General features: G+C 41.2%; 1 protein-coding gene across 10 annotated transcripts in view; it reads right to left on the bottom strand.

Moving 5' to 3' along the window:
- Positions 1-19429, bottom strand: part of hectd1 (HECT domain containing 1) — an 83101-nt gene that overhangs the window by 2692 nt on the left and 60980 nt on the right. For 3 of the 10 annotated variants that reach the window (XM_023792162.2, XM_023792161.2, XM_023792163.2), the window contains exons 20-38: positions 18491-18625; positions 18258-18397; positions 17774-18097; positions 15198-15364; positions 14068-14244; positions 11560-12399; positions 10823-11044; positions 10427-10560; positions 8348-8504; positions 6694-6916; positions 6542-6596; positions 6095-6277; positions 5492-5702; positions 5061-5143; positions 4830-4957; positions 4509-4710; positions 2483-2620; positions 1613-2220; positions 29-107 (exon numbers count right to left, since the gene is read on the bottom strand). In XM_023792162.2, coding sequence (XP_023647930.1) covers positions 29-107; positions 1613-2220; positions 2483-2620; positions 4509-4710; positions 4830-4957; positions 5061-5143; positions 5492-5702; positions 6095-6277; positions 6542-6596; positions 6694-6916; positions 8348-8504; positions 10427-10560; positions 10823-11044; positions 11560-12399; positions 14068-14244; positions 15198-15364; positions 17774-18097; positions 18258-18397; positions 18491-18625 — 4206 coding nt within the window. The remainder of the gene's footprint in view (positions 1-28; positions 108-1612; positions 2221-2482; positions 2621-4508; positions 4711-4829; positions 4958-5060; positions 5144-5491; positions 5703-6094; positions 6278-6541; positions 6597-6693; positions 6917-8347; positions 8505-10426; positions 10561-10822; positions 11045-11559; positions 12400-14067; positions 14245-15197; positions 15365-17773; positions 18098-18257; positions 18398-18490; positions 18626-19429) is intronic. The other 7 variants (XM_023792164.2, XM_023792165.2, XM_023792166.2 and 4 more) reach the window with 4 other exon arrangements.

The raw sequence follows: 19429 nt of genomic DNA, 5'->3' as shown, positions 1-19429 counted from the left end.
AGAAGTGGTACTTGGACAACTTCCCTACCTCATCTTCTCCATTGGGCTTCAGGTCTACAACTGAAAATCCATGCACTTTAGAAGATGGGCAAAACTGGAAATTTAATCTAGAGCAGAAAAAAAAACTATTCAATTTTCAGTATTTCCAAAAAAACAACAAATAACTGAACTCAGACAACTGAACAAATGTCTGTTTGTGTGTATTTCTGTGTGCAAAGCTGCTGAAAAAAAATATAGAGAGACCAGTCTATAATTTTAAACAAATTTGCATTTTTAAATCCTGGTTTAATCATGATTCTGCTGGCAGAAGGCTACAATGAGCAGCAGGTTGCTTCCAGGATCAAAATTTCTGCAGTACAGAAGAATAAGGTGAAGCTGGAGACACTGGGAAAGACCAGAAACCAGCCAAGTTAAAGGGAGGAAGCAACTTTCTAATACCAGAGATGACCCTAAACTTATCCGACAATGCCTCATGAACTGTAAGATGACATCAAGTGACCTTCAAAAGGAATGGGAAACATTAAGTGCAGATGTGAAGTGCACTGCTACAACAGTTTGTATCAGGCTCCTAAAAGCAGGACTGAAGTCCCATAAAGCAAGAAAGAACCCCTTCATTAAAGAGAAACATAGAAGAACCAGGCTGCAGTTTGCAATATAGTATATGCTTGGTTCATTTAAGGTTAAAATATTCATTTTCTTTGGATCCATGAATACTTATTAGGAAATGAGAAAGGAAGACTACTAAATGCTTGAAATTCAGGCAACCAACTGGGAAGTGAAAAATTACATCTAAGTTGCTTAATATGCATGACAGGTAAGGAAAGGTGAAAAGCTGAATCTGAAAGCGCTGTGGTAAATATAATTCAATGAAGAATTTAGAGCATGGGTATTTGGCACTTGGCTGTAAATGCCAAGACTGATTTCCAGTTCATCAATCAATTTCAGGTAAGGTACATCTAAGTAAGACAGATACTGCTGTATTCCCACTTGTTCCAGCAGCTGTTTGTTACAGGTTTCACAGGTATCGCTTAATTTTCAGCCGATTATGTGATATATGTGTGTGTGCATAAAATATATTTCTTTAACAATTAAATTCTTTGGCATTAAATTCAGAAATACACACACAATGATACTACAATCCTATCACTGCAATTATCACTGCAAATAGCATTTTCTGTAACTACTTATCCTACTCAGGGTTGCGGGGGTCCAGAGCCTATCCTGGAGGCTACGGGCACAAGGCAACCTCAAGGCACACTCATGCACCATTCTTTATTTCCACTAGCAATTTTACATGTTTTAATTCTGGAATTATCTGCTAAGTATGGAAGGCAGATTTTTTGACAATGAAAAAACATGCAAAAATACAAAATTGGGCCAGAGGTTAAAGCCACTTAATGATTTCAACTGACATGAAGGCACCAATGTCAAAATGCAGAAAAACATTGGAAAATAAGCAATGAGTTGAAATTATTTTTTTAAAACAGTAACCTGCTAATTAATTTTATGATTGCATTGAGCAAGTGTATGTACCTCTATGACAAAGTGTAGGAGGTTCTCTTGTCAATATTTAAATGTCTGGTAAAAATAGGTAACAAGAGGCAGAACTCACCCCAGGTCCTCAACACTCAGAGAGGGTCCAGAGCCAGTAGGGTTCTTCAGCACAAGGTCTTGCAGACGAGTGTTCTTCTCATCCTCTGACAGACTCTTGTTGCCTAGGATTTGCCTGCGTTTCACTGCCAGCTCCTTGATCTCCTTCAAGAACTTTGCCCGATGGGGGTTGACTAGTTCAAAGTCCTCCCAGGTCAAGATACCATGGTACCAGGCTGGGGGCTTGGGTTTAGGTGGGTCTAGGATGAATTCTGACTTGGAATCCTCATCAAAGCTGCCCACTGAATAGGTGTCATGGCCCTCCTCAGTGGAGGCTTCCAACTGGATCTCGCTGAAGTGCAGGTCGGCCTCACCACGAGACTGGTACAGTAGCTTACTCATGTTGCTTTTGATGTCGCCCATGCACAGCAATTTAAAGAAGGGTTGGGAAATAGGCAAGTCCACAAGTCTATTGTCCTGGATGCACTTAGCAAGAAAGATGCCCAGAAAGAAGAAAAGCTTTCTCAGGCGTTCCAGCTCATCGCTATCCTGGGGGAAGGGGGCCGGGAAAAGGCCACAGGAACGCTGTACATAGTAGCCTGGAGGCTTCAGACCCCCTCCCAGGTCCACCTGTAAAGTAACACAGAAGGCTGAAGCACACCTCAGACTGGTTTATGATTAATTACTGTAAAGGTTACTACACTGAAATAAAAATGACCTGATAAGGAGAATTTGTAACATATTGTTTCTTATCTTAAAAATAATTTCTAAAGGGTACCACAACACCTCTCTATAGGTGGAGAGCTTCTTATGAAAAGAATAAAGCTTCTGGTCCCCTCCATATAGGTGACCACATTGCAATACTGCATTAGATTTGGCAAATAAAGCAAACCTGTCGAGACTCGTCATCTGGGAAGTCGTCGTCACAGAGCCAGATGCCGAGAGAGGTCCTCTGGAACTCTGCTGCCACAAGTGCATAAAATTCCAGTGTGGGCCCAAGTCCAGTGCCCTCCTCTCCCAAAAATTCCACCTTGGCACAGGAGAAAATCACCACCATCAGCAGTCATCTCAGTTAAAATGAGTATTTGGTATTTTTAACATGATGTGAGAGGTTAATTTCTTTTTCTTTCAAGTAAAAAAACTGCATCCACTATACACTATGAAACAGTATTTGAATACAATATAATTGAAAACAACAGACATGAACTATGGGCCTAATAATAATTAATAATAACAATTTGCAATTATGTCTTGCATCCAGATATAATAGCTTCATCTCGGAAGTAAATTCAGAACCAAAAGTGGTTAATTATTTGATCCATGAATACTTATTAGGAAATGAGAAAGGAAGACTACTAAATACTTGAAATTCAGGCAACCAACTGGGAAGTGAAAAATTACATCTAAGTTGCTTAATCAGGGTATATACAGAAATCCAGGGGTTAAATTTAACACTTTCTAATACCTTTTTTAATACTTTCTCAATATTTTTTAAAACCCGCACGTATTGAGTTGCAACCGTTTTTAAACAAGTTTCAAACTGATTAAAAAATTTATAATGTTACACAATTTTGGCCTGTTCAACAGAATTTAAATAGGGAACAGGGGTCAACAGAATAAATTTAGTGACTGTGATTTTGAAAACATCTTGCATTTAACTTCTTAAGTCACAAGTCCATATCTTTATCCACTAGGCTATTCATGGCAAGTGCCTTAATTATTTGGCTTTTTCTTCAATGAGTTTGTCGATTTGCAGCAGTTGACTAACTGCTCTCATCCATGCATTCCTGATTTATGAGTTGTGCATCGCATATGCGACCAGAGGGCGCTAACCCCCATCCAGGTGATATTTATGGGTTTTTTTTTGCAAACCGATCAGTAACCCTCTCGATATTTTCCTGCTACCGGCCTTAGCCAGTCCTTAAACGCCGGGTCCTCTAACCACTTGCGTGCAAATTTGCACGTACCCATGATGACTATGAAAAAAATCTAAATCTAAAATTTAATACCTCGTAAATTTGCGTGTAATACCTTTTAATACATTTTAATGGCTTTAATTTTTGCTTATGTGATTTACTACCTTTTAATACTTTTTAAAACCCCACGGACACCCTGTTAATATGCATGACAGGTAAGGAAAGGTGAAAAGATGAATCTGAAAGCGCTGTGGTAAATATAATTCAATGAAGAATTTAGAGCATGGGTATTTGGCACTTGGCTGTAAATGCCAAGACTGATTTCCAGTTCATCAATCAATTTCAGGTAAGGTACATCTAAGTAAGACAGATACTGCTGTATTCCCACTTGTTCCAGCAGCTGTTTGTTACAGGTTTCACAGGTATCGCTTAATTTTCAGCCGATTATGTCATATATGTGTGTGTGCATAAAATATATTTCTTTAACAATTAAATTCTTTGGCATTAAATTCAGAAATACACACACAATGATACTACAATCCTATCATAGCTTCATCTCGGAAGTAAATTCAGAACCAAAAGTGGTTAATTATTTGATCAACAGGCAAATTTGCCTTCGACTGGGTGGCGCTCAGTTGGATCACGCAGTTTGAGTCTTGCTTGCAGCTGTCTGACAGAGTGTTACTGTATGTAAACATCCTTCATTTCACACTATGTGCCCCCCTGTACTATTCTGGGTTTTCACAAGATTACAAGTTGCTAAGATTAACAAAAAGAGCATGAGATAAAGATTCATTCACGATGATGGAAAATGTCATATCATTTGTAATCATAACTTAAGTGTGGAACAAGTAGGACAGCACAGCTTTAAGTGTCTAAAATGAAATCCTTCTAGTAAAAATACTCTGTAAAAATTCAAAAAGTATATTTAGCAGTCAAGTAGTTAAATAATAACATTAATGATGCAGGGTATTTCCCCTTTTAACTGTAGCACTAGCTTACCTCGAGGACAGACTTTCTGTCTGCATGGATCTGCATGACGCTCTCGGCCCAGTCCATCATGTTCTCCCCTCGGGGCACTTTAACCCTCTCGTGTTTTAGCCGTCCCACACGAAACTCGCCTGGGTCATCCCGCCGTACTGTGGTGGCTGGGCGAGAGCGCTCCATTGTGGCTTCCCGGCGGTTCTGGAGCCACACGATTGCCCTGCAGAAAGGGAGTTTCAAGGTTACTGCAAGATAAGCAGGAAATGCTTCTTCAGTTGAGGCACAGGCTTATGATAGATGGACAAACACAGGGGATACAAATAGAGGGCAAGGCTGGACCTTGAGGCTCCGAATGCAGTACATGTGAAGTAAAGCTGCCGGGTCTCAAAAGGGATGAGGAAAGGGCACTTGCTGGTGAGCTGCTCACACCAGTCTGGGAGGGCTCCACTTGCCAGTGCCAGCGGCTCCTGAAAGCCAGAGGCACAGCAAGGCAGTATGGCTTTAAGTTAAAAACAGCACGAATGCATGTTTGAAGACCTGCAGACTGAACAACAATTTTCACTTAATCACCTCTATCTGTTGAAGAATTTTGGTAGTGATTTTTTTGCTTGTGAATTCTTCAGGTGGTGCATTAAACTGCACATCATCTACTTCTAAAAAAAAGGAAGAAAGGAAAAGATTTAATAAGAAGCACAGAACACTGACATACTGTTATATTGTACATCTTGGCATTGCGGGAGTACCTGGAGAACTGCATCATAAAATTTCAAGGCTCTTATACCTGAAAACATATATTCTATCCACTATGCTTCAAATTAAAAACATTCATGAGGAATTATGACTCAGGTATAGAAAATGAGATTTAATTTAAGCTACATGCTTGTCACAAGCTTGTTAGAAGGCTACAAAGCCTGTTAATGTTACAAAATTTGGTTACATTCTCTCTTTTGCAGTAGTAGTCAGGTAAAAGCAGTGCATTTGAGGACAGATGGCTCATATACCCTCCTGTAGCGTGCGGCTGGAATGCGGCTCACTCCCGATGATGAAGAGGATGCGCAGCAGCTGCAGGACGTCCTCAACCCCACACGCGCTCTGGCCTGGGCCGGCCTTGGCCTGCGCCTGCTCCAGAGTGCCGCTCAGGATGTCACAACTCTGCATAGCCAGAGAGCCGGGGCTAAGGCCTGAGGACCGGCAGCCATGCTCACAGAAGTCCTGCAAGGGGGCACCACGGTCGTTCAGCAAAGAAACACTCTACTTTAGCTTTACTAACAATTCTCTGTTTTTGCACCATTAAAATAAAAGATGGCTCAAATCAACCCAAATGGACATCTCAGAATATATAATACATAACCCATCATTAACGAACTATCCAGAAGGACATCTACGTCGAAATGCATTACAGCCATGAGCCACTTAAGTTAAACAGGAGCAATTGTCCAACAGGTACTACATAAGCGACAGTCAAGCAAGAAGGGAAAAATGAAATAAACCACATCAGAAAAGGGGAAATGAAAAAAAGAAAAAAAAAAAAAAAAAATATATATATATATATATATACATACACATATACACACACACACACACCATCTGATGCCGTTCTATACCTTGTATGCAGCTATGAGCTGTGAACAATTTCTGTTTTTCCTAATACTTTTATTAGTGCCGGTTAATTTCCAGTGGCGCAGGAAAGATGAGTCTGCATTCTTCTGCATGTAGGTTATCAAGTCATTCTTTGGTAATTCATCAGTGCCAAGGTACTGTTCCACATGCTCTACAGACCAGCAACCCTACAACAGGAAGAACCAAATGTTGGTCTTTCCTGATTGTAAAGTCTCACGCAACAGACATGCATTACAATAGGAGTACCACTAGACCCATGCAATTATTGGGGGGGGGGAATCTCTAACAATTTTACTTTTGAATAGAGATTAGTGAGGTCCCTGTCCACTAAAGGGCATAGAGACATTTAAAACAGCCACAGTTATTCACAGCCAAGAGTAGATGGGTTAGCAAGAGGGATGAAAGGGAAGGAAACAGAAAAAGCCTATTACCATCTTTCCGCTCACTTTCTCTTTGTCGGAATCCTTCATTTCTCTGTACATTATCCTAGAACAAAAACAAAAAGCGTGCATGACACACACTGTTCCAGAACAACCCAACCATATGCAGCTCTGTGTCATGCACCACCATGAAATGGGCTTACGTGTATGTGGGCTCCCAGATCCGCCTGAGTTTATCCGACTTGATGCTCCCGTTACAAGAGAGCTGCAAGAGTTTCTGGACATAGTAGAAGATGGTTGACTTATAGTTGGTGAGTGGCAGCTCCACCTCTCGGGTGGTGCCCAGTCCAGCTACCTTCAGAATAAGAGTCAGGTGTGGAGAGGGAGCACATTCCACCTCCTCCAGGACCTCAGAGCGAGGAGTACCTGTGGGCACCAGGTCAGCACGTCTTACTGTTACAGTAAAGCGAGGCTGGGGAGGGTACTCCAGGCTAGATGGAATCAATCCATTATTCAACATACTTATGATAAAAACCGTTTAATGAATGAAGAGGGCAAACATACAAAGGAGCTTTGAATGACTATTGCGTTATATTCTGAAAAAAGTACAGCTCAAACAACTCAAAATGGCAGTTATACTGAGAACTCAAAATTGAAAGTCTACTATAAAAATAAGTTCATTGTTAGCTTACAAACGGTTTTACATTTACAGTGAATGAACACACATCTTTTTACATCACCAGAAGCTGTTTTACTTTGTGTTGTCTGTATTTGAAACCTATTACTACATGAATTTTATTTAATTGTAAAAACCTGCCATATATTCTTAAATGCTGCGTAACAATATATTATTTTTTTAATGACAGACAGTACCAATCTGTAATTCTTACTTTCCCAAGATAGTATGAAAAGGCAGGGTAATGGAGAGCAGTGCTTTGCAGCTCTGGTCCTGGCAGCACATTATTGCTGATTTGTTCCATATAAACTGCAAGGGATCCTCAAATGACCCATCACTAGAACAAACTGTACAATTCAAATTAAGATTCAATGGAATTTGGAGGATCATGTGTGTTTCTCATGGAATTGGCTAAATTAGAAAACAGGTGTGATTTCTGGCATTCAGTGCATGTAATATTCATTTGATAATATCTAGAACAGAGGTCACCAACCTACTTGAAACAGAGCTACTTCACGGGTACTGAGCCATACGAAGGGCAACCAGAACAGACTTTACCTAAACTTATCTAAACTTCATGTATAATAAACATGTTTTAAATGCTTTTTTTTAGATATTGTCATTTTCATATCTATGTAAATGTAAATGTGATTAAAGAAGAACAGAAACAAGGATAAAATGAAATTTTAGATGCTGCTCACTGGTGAGTTGTGCTATTTTTAGAACTGGTCCGCAGGGCGACTAATGTGGTCCTTGAGTTCATCCTGGTGCCCGTGGGCACCATGTTGGTGACCCCTGATCTAGAATATCTATGTGATATATATATATATATATATATATATATATCAGTGGTGGCTTGATGGTTAGGGTAGCGCACTTGTAATTGAAAGATTGCAGGTTCGAATCCCCCACCAGCAAGTCACCACTGAGGTACCCTGAGCAAGGGTCCTCAAGCACTGCTCCCCGGGCGCTTAATTAGCTGCCCCCTGCTATGTCACGAAAGTCACATATGGGTCAAATGCAGAGGTCACATTTCGTTGTTGCGCACTGTGTGCTGTGGTGTGTTGACAATGACCACTGATCACTAAATAAAATAAAATCTATTTGAAAAATACTAATGTTACAGAAACTGGTTTCAGAAACTTGCCAGTAGCACTGTAATAAAAAGCATGTTGCACTACCTGGCGGAGGGATCTCCAGGTCAGTGGTCTGCTGGACGTTTGTCCGGCCAGGTCTGGGGTCGAATGCTGGCACTAAGGCAGAGAACTGACGCTTCAGCACAAAGTCATCATCCCAGGTCCGACGCCGGCCTCCCTTGGTTTCGTACTCTTCCTCTTCCTAATGTAGACATGATAGACAGAAAGACAAGCTGAAGACAATGAAAAGCATGGAAAATTTTCATCTGAGGATTTGAGGTAACACAAATATTTCCATGAGACTCCATCATAGCATAACTGTACAGTAATAACTGTAGTTTTTTTACAATTAACGTTACATGATAAATGCACATGGAGCTAATTCAATGACTTCCACATACTGACTCAAATTTTATCTGAAAGTCAGAAACAAAGCTATGGCAGCCTGTTTGTAGTATTATGTACTGAAACTGGGACTGAGGCTAAGGACAGAAAATAAAAAAAAAAATTAAGTAATATTTATTTTAAAAAGCAAACAAAAACAAATACAAAGCATTTAAAAAGTTTTCAACAACCAAAATGATTAAATTGATTTCCATATATTAAATAAAAAGCAAACTCTGCAAAGTACATTCACGATCTTTTACAACAGGGTCACATACATATTTTTAGGCCAATTAATGACCACAGGTTTTATCCTATTTGAAAGAATGATTAACATTCTTCTACACTTGGAAGTTAACAATATTTCCTTATCATTTTCTCTTTTAGCACTATCTACAAAACATCTCTTATTTCATCATAATTTTACACAGATAGTTGTAGACAAATAACACAAATAAAATGATTTATGATGTTTATGATTTAAAGTTTTTTCAGATAACTGAAACTGCGGTAACCGAATCAGCAAATACATACCCTCTGTTCCACTGTATTTCAAATTACTATACAGTGGTACCTCAGTTCTCTAACTCATTAGAACTCAAATTTCTTAAAAGTCGAACCAACCAGTTCGAAAAAAAATGATCTAGAGCTAGATCTGAATCTCAGAAGTCAAACCGTGAACGCAGACCTAAGATAACTTGTACTTGTGGGGATATGAGTCATGCGTCACGTCTCTACGGAAACAAAGGGTAAAGCTTCAGTCTCAGCCTTGCATTAGCTGTGATAGCGTTGTGCATGTTTACACTAGCTGAATACATATATTTAGACAGTAAAAATACATTTAGACAATGATAGATAGTAACAGTAATGATTATATAATAAAATACATTTAAAAATAAAGATTTCTTATTAATTATTTTAATATTAATAATAAACCATTAATACATTTCATTATAATAATATTATCGTGCCGAGCGGGGACGGAACGGAGACAAAGGCGCAGACGTCAGGGTATCTGGGAATATGGGGTTTAATTACAGGTAAGGCAGGCAAAACGCAGATGGGCAATACAATGACCGGACTGGGGAAACAAACTGAAACGCGGACGAAATACAGAGGACTAATGACAACCAGAAACAGCTGATCACACAGGAATTCCACACGGGGTTAACGAGGGGGCGTGGTACACGGAAGGAGCGGACGATCGGGGCAGGACACATTGTTTTTTTTAACTTTACACATTGCTTGGATACATTTATTTTACTTTACAAATTACTGTTTTGATAAATGTGCTTAGATGTGTTTAGTACAGTATATGCTCTTCTTGTTTTATTCGGTTCATTTTGTGTTTAAATGCTAAAAAAAAAAAACATACTTAGGTGTAATTTTTTGAGGCCAGGAACCAATTAATTGGTTTTCCATTATTTCTTATGGGGAAAATTCGATCAGAACTCAAACTTTTTAGGATTTGATCCGGAGTTCTGAACGGATTAAATTTGAGTTCTGAGGTACCACTGTATGTCAATGCGAATATTATATGATTCCTTAAGCAGACTTGAGTTGAGGATGTGACTTCTGGCTAGGGGATGACTTTGATTGAGTGACTGATTCATTTGCAAAATAAAAGGTGTTAGAGGGGCGGGCAGCTTGTGTGGGGAGTAAGGGGGTAGGGTCTTGGAGAGGAGAGCCTTGTTTTTCCAGGAACTCTTGTGTTAAGACAAGGACAACCCTCAATCATACCAGAACTTCCTCATATTCCTGGTCTTCCTGATTGTCATCCTCATTCTCGTCATCATCATCATCTGGTTCAGGCAAGTCTTCCTCATCATCCAACTCTGCTAGAAGTGTGTTGGCACGACAACTGTCCAGGAAGTCTGCGGTGTGGGACAGGGGCAAAAGGCCATGAAGATGCACCATAAGCAAACAAGTAACTGTAATTTAAAGGAATTCAGAAAGCCAGAAAAGGACTGGGGTGGGGATTAATGGGTGAGATCAATATATAAAAAGGAACATTAGGTTTACGGCAATGTTAATTGTGTGTGCTGGGTATGTGTAGTCTGTAGAATGTGGCAGGGGAAGCAGGGTTAGGTGGAAGGAAGATGTTTAAATAGTTGGTATAATCCTAGCATAGCCTACCATAGAGTGAAAACTCAGCCTCCTGACCTGTGTCGCTCTCGCTAGAAGTGGAGGTCAGGCTGGTCGTCAGAGTGTTACTGAGCAACTGGCCGACGGACAAACCTGTGGTTGCCGTGGCTACATTATTGCTGCTGGTTACTATGGAGGTGGACATTGTAACGGTTGAGGTGGTACCAGTGGTTGTGAGGTTAGGAAAGCTCTGAGCACCCATGAGAGGAGAAGCTGCAAACAAAACCAAAAATGCGATTAGTCTCAAAACAAAAAAGCAAGTATTAACTGACTCCAGTTAAATACAAATCTGGCATGCACTGCCACAACACACATTTCACAGTCATACATTTCAATGCATACACACTGACTAAAGCATGATACTATTTGAATAATTATATTTATGTATGCTACGTAACAGAAGAATTCAGGGTCAAAAATGTTAAACTTAGGGGTGGGGCTTGCACTGGTTTGGTAAAATAAAAGTAAAAATCTGAGAAGACATTAGGAGTGAGATATACTTCTAACTGTGCGATGAAACATGATATTGTTCTTTGATATAGAATACTGCTGAGTGTATAATACTGCAGGCAAAAGAAAAACAACAGTGAACAAAAGAATACCTACAGCTAGTTACTACTGCACACAACACAGAAGCTCACACAGGTGAAGCAGGAAGACCAGGCCAAGGCCTCATTTAGTGGCAGAGCAGGAGTGAGCCGATGTTCGGGTGGTGTGACGGTACTCACTGGCAGTGCTCATGACGGTGCGGCCCAGCGTGTTGGTGTTGTTATCGCTGCTGCTGCGGCTCAGGTTCATATTGTTCGTTGCATTGGTTCTCGACATGTTGGGTGCCCGGCGCACAAAGGACTCCATGAGGCTGGCCTCACGCGACGACAGGTTGGGCACGCTAGCACTGGAGCTCATGGGTGCGCCGGCTGCCAGCAGGGAGCTGACAGAGAGGCGGGCACTGGCTGCGGAGCACAGGGGGCGCTGCGATGCTGCCTCCTTGCTGGAGGATTCTGAGACGGAGCTGACGTCTGGTGAGCTCACGCTCACCAGTCCCATGGAGATGGCAGCGGAGTCACCTGCTGGACGCAGCGTGCCGTCAGGCCCCGGCTTGCGCTCGGCACTCTCGCTGCCCATGTCAGCGGTTAGCGTGCTGGTGCTGGAGGCAGAGCCACTCTCAGTTGAGGACAGCACCACAATGGGCTCCTGAGTCTCTGCCCCCAGTGCACCCCCCACTGTGCCCCCCCCCTGCTCAAGTAGGCTCTCGGCCCGTCGCTCCAGCCTGGTGGAGCTCAGACTGATATCGCTGCTGCTGGCCACGCTACACACCGAGCTGCTACTGCCCTTCCGGCTTGAGTAGCTGACCCCCGTCGCCGAGGAGGAGCCACCCTTGTCCGGACAGTTATTTTTCACCAGGCTGCTCCAGGACTGCGCTGGGCCTGAAACAGTGGATGAGACAGGTTTGGGTGACGGCGCAGACTCAGGGTCGTACCCTGGCGCAAGCTTGAGGTCAAACTTTCCTTCTGCACCCATACGGTAAGAGTTTGAGCCACCGGCATCCCAGGTGACATCAATCCAGCCTGGAAAGGGACATGAGTGTGTGAGACCCAGCAGAGAGCAGACAGCAGCAGCAAGTCAAGACAGCAGCTCCACTCGACACTGGACCAGAAGACAGGGGCCTTTAGAGCAAAGGGTCAGACCCTGTGCTTAGCCTCAAAAGCCCTTAAAAATACCAGAGATTAATTTAGAACTTCTCTGTGTATTCTGCCACTTAAGCCATTTCACATTACGATTAGGAGTGTGGAAATCATGAAAAAATATGGCTTTCACTAAAAAGGAAAAGCAGACTACACAAGTTTCTAGTTTGAACCATTTGGCCGGGAATGTAAGCAAATTCTATAGTCTTAGACTAAAAATTCAAAGGCTCTGGTCCAGGTGAAGCAATGGGACAGAAAACATGAGTTACAGAAATGACAAAAAAGCCATGTAGAATTTTGCAAATGCCAAGCTAAAAGCCACTCAGAAAAGAACTGAAGAATATTTTGCTAATGTAAATATTCACTTGCAATGGAGTCCATTTAGTGCTTGCAAATTGTGACATCAACATGCACTTAGCTGACTGATGGAGACAATCTGTTACGCCCTACACATTGAAATGTGACTGCCCAAAGACCCAACTGCTATGTAGGAAATACAAGTATAAAAATGTTACCTGTAAAAGTTGGGAGAGGGGGCACCTCAAAATAGCAAACTAATAGTAACAAAAAGTAACAATTTCCAAGTTTAGTTAAAAGAATACCTAAAAGGGAACTTTATTTTTTATCTGAGTAGAAAGAAAACATCCTGATCCTTTTGGAAGTATATAAAAAAATTACAAATATCATGATAGACCAGCATCAAGAAAAGAGTCACATAGTAGTCAGAGAAACACTGGTTATGTCTTCATATGGATACCTTTAGATATACACCCCTGCTCTATGGATCCTGCAATACATCAGCTCCATGAGAACCAGCAGAATTATACATCAAGACTTGAAAAACCTGGCGGACAGCTTACTAACTGTGCACATAAGTATCTCTCACATAAATTTTACCAACATATATTAACAACTAACATAAGTGTCAGATTTAAACATTCCACTATGAGTGCCAGACAAGACAGAAAAGTGGTTTCTGTTCACCCATATCATTAACATCCTCGACTCCTCAAAGTATATAAATGCACTTGATGTTCACAATTTGTTTTTTTTGTACCACATAAATCTAGCACTGACTCCATTTCGTTGGCTCAAGTCCATGAAGCCTACGCTTTCCCAGGGTGCTGTTAAACTATACTTCTTGAATCTTCCTGCTTGTCTTTTATTTAGTGATCTTAGCAGGGTTGACAGGAATGATAAACTAGACACCTTTTCCAGCAGGAGAAAGACCTGGCGATAAGGTGTAACTGCAGACTGATTAAGGGCCAGGCAAATGGGTTAACAGTTGATGAACATCCAGTAATGCAGAATGTTTGTGTCACCATAAAGCTCTATGCTAGATTCTCCAAAAAAAATTTAAACTAAGGGAATAACCCAGTAATTTTAATATTGTGATATACTGTTAATTACATATTCTGATAAGTAGTATTTATATTACATACTCACACAGGATGATTGGGAGAGGCTCCTGAACCTGTCTTAAGCAAGCTTAATTCTACTCAGCTTCACTGGACAAACTCGCTTCTCAAAGGAAGTGGCCACAATTCTCACCGTTGTGGGCCTCCCCCGTGACGGTGCCCTCTCCAGGTGGATTCCCATCCTGGTCCCTCCATTTCCAGTCAATGCCCCGCACAACGCGGGCGCCTGGAACTATATACTTCATCACTTGGGAGCGGAATAGGCGCCTCTGTCGACGGAGGTTAGCCTCCGCCTCCTTCACAGCCTTCCCTGCAGGCGGCAGAAAAATGTTAATTCACAGAAACGGAAATGTGCATAAAACGGCTTTCACCACACATCAACACTTAATATTTGCACTCAAAGTTCAGGGCAAGTCTCATAAGATTGTTTAGCACATTCCCTACACTGATTTCCATTAGTGAATTAGTCAAATAAAAATATATCCAAAAAAAATTATCATGTCTGAACACATTAGGGTCAGCGAATTGTCAACTTAACAGCCTTTCAAATAAAGTAATGTACAGACAAGCACTTTTAAGGCCAGAAGACTGCCTAACCGCCTGCCCATCCCCCGTCCCCCTTTGCCCATGGCATAATGGAGTGCCTCTTGCCCAGCTGGTCCTTACATACTCTGCTCACTGCACCGTACAGCTCCATGTGCCCACCTGTCTGCCCACACCATAATGAACCATGTCTCAGTCAGCTGGTCTTCACATACTCTGCTGTACAGTTCCAGGTCCCTGCTTCTCAGCCTGCCCGCCCACTCACTGCATAATGGAGTGTCTCACCCAGTTGGTACTCGCACACTCCACTCATTGCATCATACAGCTGTACGTACCCACCCGAAAACCTGCCTGTGACATAACGGAGTGCCTCTCACCCAGCTGGTCCTCGAACACTCCACTCACTGTGCCTTATACCACTGCAGGTACCCACTCACCGGCCCACGTGCTGGCCCCCTCGCTCACTTGCAGCATAATGGAGCACCACTCACCTAACTGGTCCTCACTCACCTAACTCCACTCACTGCCCCGTATAGCTGCAGGTACCAGCTCACCGGCCCTCCTGCCGGCCCCCATGCTCACTTGCAGCATAATGGAGCACCTCTCACCTAGCTGGTCCTCTCACACTCCACTCACTGCGCCATATAGCTGCAGGTACCAGCTCACCGGCCCTCCTGCCGGCCCCCTCGCTCACTTGCAGCATGATGGAGCACCTCTCACCTAGCTGGTCCTCACACACTCCGCTCACTGCGCCGTACAGCTCCAGGCCTGACAGTGACAGGTAATGCGTCTGCCCGCTAGCGTTCTTCCCCATCTGCTTGATACGGATGTGCCTCCAGCCCTGCTTCTCTTCTTTGGAAGGGTCCAGAGGCCAAGTGGCTGTAGATCTGACACATGGACACAAAATGTCATGGTCATTACAGGATTTTTGCTTAAATATGTCTCCCCTATTGGAAAGATCTTTCTGAGCCTTCCCCTAACAGGGAGGGGATGTCAGAATTAATAACATGGTATTCCCCAGACAGACCCATCACTTGCTCCATCCATCTAATCTGTACTCATGCCACACTCACCAACATGTACAATTTCTAGAAGCACTGGATGGATCACCTGGAAATGTGGAAGTTAATAAACGTGTTTTTATCAGAATGCCTGTGACATGTAGATCTGAAACTACACATATTAATTTATTGTACATTCCATAAATCGCATCCCAAACTGAGGAGTGATCACACAGCACATGACACGGGTGCAAACTCTAATCCTCTCATTTCCCAAAAGACTTAATTGCATGACTACATTGACATGTTCTTTTGCATAAAAAACTGAACAAAATTATGTGACAAATCAACACAATACAAAAAATATTGCCAAAAACGTGTTTACACACTTGCCTGATGGCTGAACTCAAGCTCTGAATGCTGAATGATTAAATGTGGCTAATCACTCCAATATAATTTTGAAAACTATATTACATACAGACTTAGGGGTGAGTGATATCACATTGCAATGTACTCATGATTATTAGGGTGTTTCATTTTCTAAGGCAAAAAATAAAATGTAAAATTTTTGCAGGCTTTGCTTAAGCCCCGAGTCTCAGTGATATAAAACATACATATGCCAAATTTCAAGAAGATTGGATAATATTTAGAGGTTGCACACTTTGATCATTTTGGTAAAAGTAGGCAAAATTTTTCAATGTTAATGACTTTTATTGGGAAAACTAGAAATCACTAACTTAAAATAATATTAAAACTAAACACTAAGATTAATAGGTAGTATGATAGGCAAAACGTATTTTAATCAACTTTGAACTTTGCAATCCCTTCTTTTGTTCGCTTGGTGACGACTTTTCTGTGATGCTCGACTACACTCAACAAGAATTGTTTTTGTTGTTCGTCCCTGACTGATTCGTTTAACTTTTTTTATCAGAGCAATTCCTCTTTCTGCGGTATCATTGACCACCTTAAGAGCGTTCACATGGCTTCTTAGAGAATCAGTGCAGTATTCTGTCACGTCATGGATCCCAAACAATTCAAAGAACGTCTTTGTTTTATTAGTAACAAAATGGCTCAGGTCTTTTCCTTCAAAAACTAGGTTTTTACCCTCTAATCGTTTCATTTCCTTTTTCTTTACAGGTTTGGTTTCTAAATTTTTTTTCATATTTTCCTTTTCAGCCTGAGTAATACATTCGTCCAAAAAAGCCAATCCTACGTTTGTTTCTGACAGATACCAAAGGTGTCTCTTAGCAACTGTGAGAGCACTTTTTTGACATCTGCATCTGGGTAAGTGCTCAGAAGCTGTAGCATATCCAAATCATTCTTTGGAGCCCATTGACTTACAATTGCCTCGTGCCAAAAGCGAACATATATGAACTAGTTTGAGATAAAAGTAATCAATGTGTGCAACCCCTAAATATTATCCAATCTTCTTGAAATTTGGCATATATATCTTTTACATCACTGAGACTCGGGGCGTAAGCAAAGTCATATGAAAATCACATCTTTGGAAAAATGAAACACCCTAATGATTATATATCGCATTTGCAATAATCACCAAGGCTTTAGATAACAGGTGAAACATTTGTCTGGATGCCAGTTTATCAGTATTATATGAACTTACTTACACCCATAACTTGGTAATCAGATTAGTAGTGCACCTAAACTATTAGTAATCTGTATAAATTAGTAATATCCTTATGTTTAATAAACATGCGGGACTTTAAATTGGAAAAAGCACAACCACAACACCCATGTATTTTTTACCTTGTTTATCCATATCTCCTCTTTCAAAAGACGTTATGGCTGCTGAGCTGTCCCTGTCTTCACTGCCACTTCAGTGCTTATCACTTCCACAATATGCCAAAACAGTAGTGTGTGGCATGCTCCCCTAACCAAGTTTTATAAACACGCCAAATTCATACCGATTACTAACTTATGGGTGACACAATACACATCTCATTAATATTTTAGGCATAATGCTAATCTGCTTAAGTACTCATTCACTCAGGCATAAGTAAATATCCATATAGTACAGAAATGCCGGCGTCCTGACAAATGTTTCACCCATCATCTAAAGCTCTGGTGATTATTGTGCATGAGCCATATAATCACAAGTACATAAAGATGTGATATCATGCAGTCCTACATAAGCTATAGATTCCTGTAGAAGGCACTGTATTTCAGCTTGCAGTTTCTGCTGCTAAGGGAAACATGTAACTAAAGCATTAGCCAGTATCAATTTGATTGCTTTTCATAAATCAATATACCAGATAGAGTTAACAGCATGTGACATACCCTGGCTCATTAAGACTACAGTCGTCCACATGGGTATAGAGTGTCATCCAGTTCTGGCCATCCTTGGACACCTGAAATATCCAGTTGCGAAGAGCAGAGCGGCCATAGCCACGTGCATGGCGGAGTGTGTAGGCAGAGGGGATGAACCACAGACCAAGGTCAATGGCAAACCAGGCATTCTTGTCATCATTGGTGTGGCAGTTGAGGGCAGAGCTATCCCGGCTCAGGATGTCCTCTAGACGACCGTACGGCAGGTTCCGGCCTTCTGACGAGGTTACTACCACGAGGCCATAGGCTGCCGGGTTCACCCACTCATAAGCAGTTCTTAAAGTAAGAAAGGGCAGATTGGCTGGTTACAGATACACACTTACATACGGCACTTGGAAAAATAAATCTGAACTTGTTACCCTTGGATGAATAACCTACACGTGTTTAATAAGCATTCATGCAAAAGACAACAGCAAAAAGGAAAGAACATCCTTACTTTGCATTAGTGCCGATCCAGTATATAATTCCGTTCTCGTCAAAGTCATGCTGGTGTTTGAATGTAAACATCTGGCCTTCACGTAGCTTTCTCACAAAGATAAACGAGGACCTGTCGAAGTCATACCACTGCTTTGCAACCTGTCAAAAGAAGAGAAAGTGACATAAATACAGTTTTGTGCAAAAAGCAACTGCGAGAGAAGGTAAGACACTGTAAAAGAGAGTCAATCTCACCATTTTGAGGAGATACTGCTCCAGGGACTCAACAGTGGCCAGTGGCTCCATCTTTAGCATCCGGCCTGTGCGGTCAATGAGTGCCGTCTCACCTGGGGCACGCTCAAGGCGGAAGCGCAATCTCCTGGTCAAAATCTGCATCACCAAACAAAATCCCATTTGTTTGCAACTCTTGTTGGTCCGTCTGACACCCTATACAACTTTAAAAGTCATTGGTACTGTGAAATAAATAAAATAATCTATTGCTCATGCGATAGTTGCAATATTATCATGATACCTAGGTGTTGATTTGATATGTATTGCGATTCTGTACGTGTTGCAATTCTATAACTATCCTAATTCAATATTACGATTTTTAGAATTTTAAAACCTTGAACACTGAGCGTAGCTGCTGACTGAATTTTATTGACTCTTTCAAAAAACAGTACAGCTGTTTCAAACGCTTTTCAAATTCAAGTACTGCACAAATTAAATTACTGAACTGTGTATAATTCAAATATGCTATAATATAGTACATAATATATGTACATAAGACAGTACATAAGATATAGCTTATTGTACTTTAATTGCTAACTTAGTGGCTCGTTTTTGGCAGGTTATCATAAGTTTTGATGAGTCTATATTTGTCATTGAGATAAAATTATTTTCTCTGTCCTGTCATGTTTTCCATACATGCAGTATTAGCCTCAGGTAGCTAGCCAGCAGCAGACGGGTTACTGTAAGGCAAAGTAGCCAATTAAAGAAAGAAAGAAAAAAATAAAAAGAATTATGTATAAAAAGACCTGAAAAGTACACTGTAAGCGGAGTGCTTGATTACTCTAAATGAATAATTTAAAAAGTATTTGTACAGAAATGATTCTGTCCCAAGCTTTTTGAACCATATAAGCATTTGATCACTAGAGATTTTCCACTGTATTTTAAATATTGCTAATGTAAAAG

The sequence above is a fragment of the Paramormyrops kingsleyae genome, chromosome 14 (genome assembly GCF_048594095.1).
Source record: "Paramormyrops kingsleyae isolate MSU_618 chromosome 14, PKINGS_0.4, whole genome shotgun sequence".
Lineage (NCBI taxonomy): Eukaryota > Metazoa > Chordata > Actinopteri > Osteoglossiformes > Mormyridae > Paramormyrops > Paramormyrops kingsleyae.
This window is presented reverse-complemented; position numbering and strand designations above follow the sequence as displayed.